The sequence below is a fragment of the Vanellus vanellus genome (genome assembly GCF_965231255.1).
Source record: "Vanellus vanellus genome assembly, chromosome: 9".
NCBI lineage: Eukaryota > Metazoa > Chordata > Aves > Charadriiformes > Charadriidae > Vanellus > Vanellus vanellus.
Window position 1 is genome coordinate 19899166 of NC_138914.1, and position 10226 is coordinate 19909391.

The window sequence follows — 10226 nt, forward strand, 5'->3', positions numbered from 1 at the left end:
GCATCCAACAGATGATAACTAATGCTACTACTTAAACAATCCCTACAGTGCCTCCTCTGACACTAGATCCTGCTACTAGTCCAAGACAAGTCACTCAGACATTTCAGGAACTGCCCCGATAGAAATAGCCCTGCCTCTCATTCACAGCATCTCTTTGCACAGGCAAATCTCATGTTTCATTCAGACAAGATTTTTCTCAGCGCTCTTACTTACTATTTAATATTTATACTATGGTCAGTGTCCAAAAAACATGACACTATTGGTCATGGTAGGTGCTGAACAAACATACTGCATCTGTCTTGGACGCTTACAGGTGTGAAAGGTCAGTCAGAAAAGGGGAAAAAGTCAATAAAATCTGAAGCCCAGTGACTAACTGAATCACAAGGACCAGACACAAATATAAATCCCCCCAAATGAAACAGAAATCCTCCAAAATATATCAAATCAAAGAGGAGATGGTCCACTTACATCAGTTGGCACTGATAAGCCCAAGAGCAACAGACGGGAGAGGAGAATTCATAGCCAATAGCATCACCTTCCTGCCACATTTCCTCCTTAGTCTGTTCATCTTCCTTTCTCCCTTCATTTCCTCTGCTCTGGATATGACCTCTCAAACTATGACAGTGCCTTATCCCTAAGACACAGAATAGTGTGGAGTTTTTCAAGCTCATTGTATGCAGCATTGTCCAAGTAAGCTGCAAAAAATACAAGTGTTGGAAGGCTACAGATCCCTGAAGGTTACCAAGAGCTGAAGTCTCCCAAGCAGCAGTTCCTCTCAAAACTCTCCAATATAAGCAGATCATCTGGACCTCAGTGAGGAAGGCAAGGCTGAGCTAATACCAGGCTCCACTCTCTCTCCCTCCCTTACACTAATATTTTAACTCTAAATAATTAAAAGGAAATAAGTACCTATAAAACCAGCAGAATCATTGCAGGCCAATAGGGCAGCATGGCTGGGTGTTTGAAATAAGGGGCCCATTCAAGTTATTCACATCAGATGTCAAAGGTGATCTGTTGTAATGAGAAACGCTAAATATGCTCACTTAACATGCAAGCTCGCAGCTGCAATCTACCAGGTTGAAACCACACTAGAACATAAACACCACAACTGTGCCCTTCAGAAGTCGCCTCCACCGTATTCTCCCCACCTTCCTGAGCCATCCTGCATTTTTGCATACAGAACAAAGGAGATGTGACACATCTTATTGCTCCCTCCACACAATAACCCCGAGTATCGAACAACAGTTTCCTGCTTTAAACCTTTCAGTACCACTGCGTATTTCAGCACTGGCAGTTGCAGGCTCCTCCACAGTCCAGCATTTGGAAGCAATTGATCAGCCGCATGAAAACCAGGACTCAGCAGTGTCCGATACCACGCGTTTGCTTGGCAAACCGACCAGGAAGAGACATGCAAACTCCACAGCCTGTAGCATTTCAAGTCGAGGGGGCACTTACAGCCTATAAATAATATTTTAAATCTGAAACTATGATGGAATACATATACATGTTTTCTATTGTTTTTGTATCTTCATCAGCAATAGAATTGCATTTTTGGTTATCAGCTCTGCTCGCAGGAGACTGAATCCCAGGCTACATCAATTCCCCTGTGAATGTAAAGGAAAAGAAACATCTGGAGAGAATAATAAAACAATTAACTTTCCATTAAAGAATAATCTATGTATGTTTTTAAGGAGGCAAACTTTAATGATCTCCACCTAATTATTCATCCCGCATTCTGGCAGGGTTGGTTTGGCTTTTGTCTTGCTTGTTTTTAAACGCAGTCTGAAGGTAACAATTTAAGCTGGGACGGATGTGGGGACCACACAGGCTCCTTCAGTCAGGGGCACGACAACCTGGCTGAGGGAGGTTTCCAGAAACATGGATCGAGGTCTCATCATTCCCATGGATTCATATGGCTGTGTAATGGCAATACCATCAATTGTAAGAGTGTCACTGAATATTCATGAGGATCTTACAAAGATGGTTGTTGACTGGTTTGGTAAATCAGCTATGGTTTTGGACATGAAGCACAGGGCAGCCCACTCAGGAGATGCATGCACCTGAACAGCAGTCTATTGAATGCTGGGCTCATTTAACTTGTCACTAACAGCAATATAAATCAGAAATGACTCCATAAAACTCAACAGCAATCCCCTCTGATCTTGCTAACTCACCAACTAGCTGCAAGTGTATTATCTTTACTAAGTAATTCTGTAAAGCACAAAGGGTCAAAGCAGGGGCTTTACAGACTATTACTATGCCTGTTACCCTTCTAAACACATACCCCTCTAAGGAGCTGCTGGCTGTACACGTGGTGGAGAACAGTCCAGGCTGCACCACACATTCGTTATGCACACTCGCTCAGCTTAACCACCTGCCTCAGTTTCCCAGTGGATAATACTAATGAGCTAGTAAGCGTTCATGCCTGCATTTCATTCCAGTTTACGCAGTGCTTTCCAGCCAAGGCTCTCAAACATTTGGAAAGGACCAAATATAGTTTAAGCTAAAATTAACTGGAACATAAATACGATTTCAACCACTCGGATCACTCCTTTAGAAAACCTACCTGGGACTCTAGGCTTTCCAGCATGAAGACTCCCATGCTAAAGAGCTGGTAAATAGTGAGACTGTGCCCAGGCAATCCTTTGCTACTATTTATTGACCGACTGATTGAGATCAGACTCCGTGACACAGTACAGGCAAGTTTATTCCTTCCCCCCTGCAAGCTGCTAAGTTTTATGATCTGAAAAAGTCATTAAAAAAAAAAAAAAAACAACCAAAAAAAAAAAAAACCAACAAAAACCCAACCATAAACCTGGCACACAAACTAACAAACTAGTCACACCTGAGTCCTGCTGGAAAAATCCCTGCCTCAGCTTTCAAATGTTGCAGAACATTTCTATTCACAGCTTCTGCATAAATGGAGCAAGATTTGAGCCTAAGAGTCTAAGGCGTTTTAGCCTCTGAGACTTCTAGCCTGCTCTTCCCCTACAACTGTAAAAGCCCATCTTTCTCCACTAAATATATATGCACACACAAACACACATACATATATATATATATATATATATGCACACCCTGATCTCTCAAAGCAGGGCTCCTGCATCTGCCAACAGGCTGCACGCTGCATCGGCACAATGGCTCTGGTGCAGGATCTGCACCACCCACTGGAAAGGATTTAGCGAGGGGTGCTAACGTCACACACTGAGCAGCCACATACAGCTATAAATTATTCATACACATTACTCTAATTATGCAAATGTACTAAAAGCTGGAGCATATGTTTCCCTGACATCTCCCTGTACGGATGCAATATGGTTCTAGTAGAGAGAAAGAGTGAGGAGTAAGACGATGGGTGCAAGGGGACTAATGATGGCAGACACTGGCCCAAGCCAAGGGTGGCAGAGGACCTCCCTCCTCCAACCAAGCCCCTGGAAAGACTAAGGACATTTAAATGCTCCTCCTTGATAATATATTGTTGGCTTTGCACTCGGTGCTGAACAGAGTGCTGAGGCTGCTGAACGGCCCAGGCAGATTAAAATAAACCCAAGCAGTTTGGAACAGGAATGTGTTTATCTGGCATCGCACACTTCCTCTTATCAAACATGAGGAGCAGGGGAGGGCACAGCGATGGTGTGCGGAAGCAGGCTGTGCGCACGCTGGCAGGAGAGGGGGAGGGAAATGGGGGAGAGAACTGCAAGGATCAGGCAGATAATGCATGAGCTTGGGAACCAAGAGCATGGAGATAGGCAGCATCTCACTGGGGTACAGAGTCCATACTCTTGGTCAGCCTCCGGACAGGCACGAGCTGTTGGAAAACTCAATTAGGTCCTTTCTCCCTTGCAGCATTTGGAAGAAGGCAGGCATTCAGTGCTGCAGTAGCTTAAGCAGCTGGCTGTGTGTGTTTCCCAAGCTTTGGGCTCCAACTCCTTCTCTCAGCTCTTGTCAAGCACAGTGCAGTCACTGGGCATCACTTGTCTCCCGCTCCAGAGGCTGGGGCTGACTCCTCAGAAGGAAAAGGCCAGATGCACTCTGCTACGCTGTTTTGAAGTCCAGACTGGGGATTATGATACTGGATTGAATATCAGAATATTAGCATCTCATTCCCAACAATGCTATCTCTAAGGACCACATCGCTGTCCTGTAAATGCCCACTCCATCTGACAAAGCCCTTTGGAAGCAGACGTGCTCCTCACACACTGTCTGCAGAGCACTGCGCAGGGGGGCTCTGGTTCTCTAGCATTGTTCATTTAAAATCCCATAAACACTTTCCACATTCTCCAGCCCTACTGAATGACCAGGTGAGTGTTTCTATACCCAGAGAAAACAAAAGAGCAAATTAAACATCATGTAATACCACAGCTACTTGGAAGATTTTGGCTATGTTACTATTATGCCAATAGTTACCCAAGAACAAAAAAGCTGAACAGAAAACCTCAGCAGGTCCTTTGATAAGAGCATGTCTTACCTCCTAGTGCTGGCATTAAAGAGGCTCTCTAGCTCTGTACCAGCAGTCTTGCAAGGGATGCACTCACACAGCCACCTGAAATACTCGGTACTGCAGAGACCCCACCACAGGAGGAGTGTTAGTGACTGCAGTAATATACAAGGTGGATGCCAGTTCAGCTCTTCAGATCCAAGCCGAAACTCTGCTAGTATACTTTTTTTTTTTTTTTAATCCAAGTTCTTATTTGTGTACAGCTCAACCACAGTTCCTCACCTGGCTCAGCTCAAGGATGGCCGTGCTTTGAAAACAAGAAATGATGTATCAGAGAAGCAGCGCCGAGCAGAAGGGATAGGCAGGCTGCAGGTGATGCTGCAAGGCAGACAAAGGTGGGGACGCCTGCATAGATCCTGGTCGCTCTGCCCAAGCCCTGGCTAGCAGAATTCGTCCTTTCCTTTCACAAAAGACCAGATGAATGAACAGCAGCACTTCTGCCAGGCAGAGATGCCAAACTGGCAAAACAAAGCTGAGAAAACAGCACAAGATAGCAAGCAAGAATAAAAGACGGAGAAATTAAAAATCCACTTAAGTAAAATAAGATGTTGATTGCAAGGACCAAGTCCAGCCACTTATGCTTTGCCACATTCAGCAAAGCCCTTATGGGTAGCAGGCTACATCCCGAAGGGCACCCTCTCCCTGGGCTCATCCTCCTCTCCGTGCAGCCCCATGTGTTGAGGACCAAGCACGGCTCACGCCGAGGCTTGCTGCCTGCCCAGCTCTGCCAGCAAGCTGCTCACCACACCTCACCCTGGGCTTAGGTTTGGGGCCACCTGGACCTTTATGGACTGGGTGTTTCCCCACCACCAAGGTATTTATATCTTCCAGTTGTATGGTGGTGAGTCAGATCCAGACATTATCTCTTAACTTCCCTTGATGGCCCAGAGTAAAGGGCAGGAGAGTGTAAAACCAGCTTGCCAGACTTGAAGCTCTGTTCATCCAAACCATGGGTCCAGCTCTGCCACTCACCCTGCCCTGGCTAACACCTGTCTGCCCAACAGGGAAAGGCCGCACTGCCACCATGCCATGCCTCTGGGTGAGCGCTCAGCCCTGCTACTGAAGCAGTCCTCAGGAAAACAGCCGGAGAGAAGGGCAGAAAGGAAGACAGCACAGAAAAGGGGGCTCAGCACTTTCACTGCTCTGGTTTTCCCCATCTCATTCTGAAGGTTTTGGCTTCCCCGGTAATTGTCAGCAAAGAAGCAAGCCCATTAACAGGCAGCCACAGATAAAAGGTACTAGAAGAAGAGGAGGAGGTGGTCTGACCAGCTAGCTGCTCACCTCAGGAGACATGGGATCAAACACAATTTAAGTAACAAGCCAGAGGATACTTGCAACCTCAGCCTGGCTATCTTCTCCGGCTAATCGCTCTTGACCACAGAGTCTACCTGGGAGCAGGTTTTGCAACATGAAGAAAACATCTAGGCTGGAAACACAACAAATTTGTCCACTTTTGACTAAAGTCAACAACTTCTACTTGTGCCAAAACACCAGAAGAAACAGCAGTTTAATGCAGTGTAGCAAGAAATGTCAAACCCAAACATTTTCTTGTCCTGCAAAGTGATGAAGAGTCCACTGTAGCCATGAAGAAAGTCACTAACAGAAAAAGAACAGAAGTCAGGGGAGCTGGATATTTAGTGTACTATTCCTTATTCTAGGAGCAATTATTTAAAGAATTTCATCCAGCATTTTAGGGTTCCACATATCATTGTGCCACTCAGAGTTAAATTAGCAATGATTTGTGATCTCAGTTATTTCTGGTGAGCCACAAGGGAGGCGAGGACAGAGAGGCAAAGCAACATTCTTTAATCTCCAAGTGCTGGGATTTGTTTTGAGGCACGCCAGGAGCAGCCGGCCAGCCAACACGATGCTGCACCACGAGTACCCAGAGGGCTGAACACCGACTTCAATGGGCAGAGAATCAACTCAGCGAGGCCACGGTCCTCCCTACAGCCCCAAGCCCACAGCGTTCAGATATACACGTAGCCCCATCACAGCCAGTCTGACCAACAGGGACATTTGCACTTCAGTGTTTTCAAGATGTGGATATCAGGAGAGAAATGAGGTGGTGTCTCACAGCTTAAAGGCAAGCCCCTGACATGACACCCCTTTGCCTCTCAGAGCTTCTCACTCTCCTCTAGATTTGCTACAGAAAAACACTCCACTTGAGCAAAGAAGCATCTGAATGGTGCAAGCTTGGATAATTGCCCCAGGGAAGCATACGAGATGACTGCCTGTCCACCCTGCAGGAGACGAGGGAAGCAGAGGTGGTTGACATTTAGTACCCCACCTCTAGGAAATGACTGAAGAGTTAGAATAAAAATCATTCTTGGGTGGGCAGCTCTCCAGCAAGATAAAATATTCAGCAGTGTTATGTTCCTGGACACCATATTTCTGACAATAAATTTCATGCCTCATATGCCACAACAGTTAACGATTTCAGTCAATAACCAAAGAACAGGTCCACATCCTTTCACAGCAACCCAAGAAAAAAAATATTCATAAGTTAACCTGACAAACCTCAGAGGAGGGTATTTTTATTGTTGTTAACTGGTCTGTCACTTTGATACTCAGGCCTGAACAGGAAAAGGAAGATCCGTTTCTGGCATGGCACCACAGCCCATGCTTACAGGCTTCATAGCCCTATGACAGCTGGCAGTGGGACCCACCGCCTGCATGGCAGACCCTACCAAATTCAGAAGGACCAGTCTGGTCTTCAGTGACACTGGAGCCCTTTTCCCCCTCCCTCTAAAATCATTCCCTATGCACTATGTACCAGAAGCCCCACCCCCACTGCAGACACTTTGAATGTCCCAGGCTAACATGGCAACCCAAAGGAACATCAGCAAGTTTGGGGGGCAAAAAAAAAAAAAAAAAAAAAAAAAAAAGGCTCTACTTGCCCCATTTTTCTTTATTCTTCCTGCCTCACATAGATCTATCCCTGCCTACCTTCCTGAGAAACTCCAGTGGATGGAATTCGCTTCCAGCTAGATGGACGTTTCAGCTCTCACGGCTCCTCAGGCAGTAGCTTTCCCTTCTCCCCTGAGCCTGCTCACTCTGTTGGGGCACACCGCAGCTCTGCGGGTTGGTACTGGACTCCAGCACCTGCATCCTGGTTGCAAGCCAGCATGATGATAGAGCAAGGCGAGATACAATGTCCAAGTCGTGCCCAGGCAGTGCCCTTTACAAGAAGGGAAGCATGGACCAAGTCCCAGCCTTAAAAATTAGTTGCCACCCTCTAAATTTCGAGTGCAGTTGCAGCAGAACATAGTTTAAAAATAAATAAATAAATAAATAAATGTCTCAAGAGTGGGTTACAATACCACTTTACAACATTAAACAGTTCCCATACTGCAGCCCAGATGAACCTGTGTGCAACTGGTAGGTGAGAGGACTCCCTGCAAGTACAGCTCTGAGTTCTTGAGGATGAAGCACATCAGTGAAGCTATGCTCGTTTGCACTAGCAAATGACACGGTCTTTAAGTGTCACTCACTTGATATTGCATTTATGGTTCAAACCTGAACTTTACATCCCAAATTCCCCCCTGGAGATCCACAGACAGCCTCTACTAGTCCATTCTCATGTTCCAACAGCTGCATGTTGGAATTTTCAGTAGCTTATTTTTTGGTTTCAGGTGGTTTACGCATTCATCAGATATACAATAATCGTGCACAGCTCCCTCCCTTCACAAGAAGGTTCCAAAACACCCCTTCAATCCCTCTGTAGTCAGTTTGTCTGGTATTAATCCATTAAAATGATGCACTATCAGAAGCATTAAACAGAAAAAGTGGGAAGCTCTTACCTGTAATTGACTGACTGGCCAATAGGAGTCAAGTGCTGGCAAATTGGAGGTGTAATTTCTATTTAATTACGGCATTAAAAAAATTACATGATATACCTATTTAACATGCAAAGGAGCAAAATCAAAGCTAATAAGAATAAATTGTAAGAGAGGACATGTACAAAATGTAGTAGCAGTCTTTTTTTTTTTTTTTTTTTTTTTAAATGTGCTCTGCTAAAGAGTACGCTGGCTGTTGCACCTATGGATTGCCTGGAAAACTTGCAACCCCGGCTCTGATTCTAAGACTCTGCCATCATGCAAAACTGCATTGCACAAATGCACAGATACAATCAAAAAATATTTGTTAAAACCAAAGCACCGTATACACTTTTCATGCTGCGCATGAAGTTTACATCAATCAAGTTGTTCAATTGAAATGAATGCAAGCAAAGCCCAAATAGACCATTCTAGAGCTCAAATATGAACGTGAATGAATGGATGAACTATGAAGAGTTTTTCAGGCTTTCAATTAAATTAATTTTAAAATGCATTTAAAAGAAAATAGTGTAACTTCTGTGTTTAGACAGTGGGTTACAACCAACAGTGTAAAACATGAACGGTTCTGTTGAAGCCAGTATAGCTATGAGTGTAAGAGAGAGTCAGAGGCCCATAAATAATTGGCATCTGAGAAGAACATGCCACTGCCATGAGAACGCACAAATATACCCCATGCTTTTCTCTGGGGCAACATGTTTATGACGCTCGAGAAGCCTATTCTCTTTAGATTAATACCATAAGCTTAGTTTCAAATTACTCCATTTCAAAACAGCACAACAGTGTTGGGAAGGGAAAACAGGATCTTACTGGCAAGAGGAAACAGAGAGAGTCTTAAAGACCCTTTGATCCACAAACCTAATAAACCACGACGACGTTGTTCTGTAATTGCCCTAACCCGACCCAGAGCGCTGCTGCCAGGAAAAGAGGAGGTCTGGCTTCCGCCGTACTTAGGCCCTGGTGCTAAGTCAGGGGGCAGATGCCACCATCAGTACAACATTTTGGTTTGTGCACTTGGAAACAGAAGCCCAACAAGAATTACAGTTTTACCTGCAACGCATATTTAAAAACACAGAGCTTCCAATGGCTAGTCAAATTATCCTTTGAACATTTCCTGCTTTGTCAACAGAAGTTTAAAATTAAAACTCAAACTACCTTCAGTCCCTGGAGGAAAGATTAGTTGGATTTAAGACGCATTTAGTGTGTCATACAGGAAAAAAGAACACCCCACAGGTACATGCTCAGATAGCAGTGACATGCAGCCTGAGAGACAGACAGATACAAAACACACTCACTCCCACACACTCGATAAATGCATCAAATTGACCAGCAACGAGAAGCACAGCCAGCCATGACCCTGCACATGGAGTGAGCCGAGAGGGTGACTTATTGCAAGTATTCACACAGGTGATTTCTGCAGATGAGAACATTCATTGCCACAAGGAAGGCAGCACAGGTAACAGACAGACAGCTTACCCCTCTGAGCTGTTGGACTCCACCAAATATCCTCATCACTCCATCAATCTCCTGCTCCAGCCTCCTGGCCCAGTACTGCATACTGCAAGAGACGGAGAGACAGCGAGAAAGAGAAAGGGAGAGAAAGAAAGAGAGAAAGAGTCAGAGCCCCAGCACTTCACAGATCAGCAAGGCGACTGAAGGCAGAGGGAGGAAATCAAAATCGGTGCCCTCCGCTAAGTTAACTGCTCTCTTTCTGCAGCACCAGGTGCAGGCAGAATACCAAGAACATGCAGCTTTGAGAATTATGGCTGGGGCAGGTTCTAAACTTCAAGACTTCAAAATTTATGCACAAGGCACCACAGAGAGAAAAGAGGGAAAAAGGTACAACCAAAATTGCAAGGCATGAGGTGGTTTGGTTTTTTTTCTCCTTCTTA

General features: G+C 45.1%; 1 protein-coding gene across 1 annotated transcript in view; it reads right to left on the minus strand.

Moving 5' to 3' along the window:
• CACNA2D2 (calcium voltage-gated channel auxiliary subunit alpha2delta 2) overlaps positions 1 to 9891 on the minus strand; it is a gene marked incomplete at its 5' end in the record, with an annotated part of 200805 nt that extends 190914 nt beyond the window's left edge. The window contains one exon of the mRNA XM_082487826.1: positions 9811 to 9891. Coding sequence (XP_082343952.1) covers positions 9811 to 9891 — 81 coding nt within the window. The remainder of the gene's footprint in view (positions 1 to 9810) is intronic.
• Between the last annotated feature and the right edge of the window lie 335 nt (positions 9892 to 10226).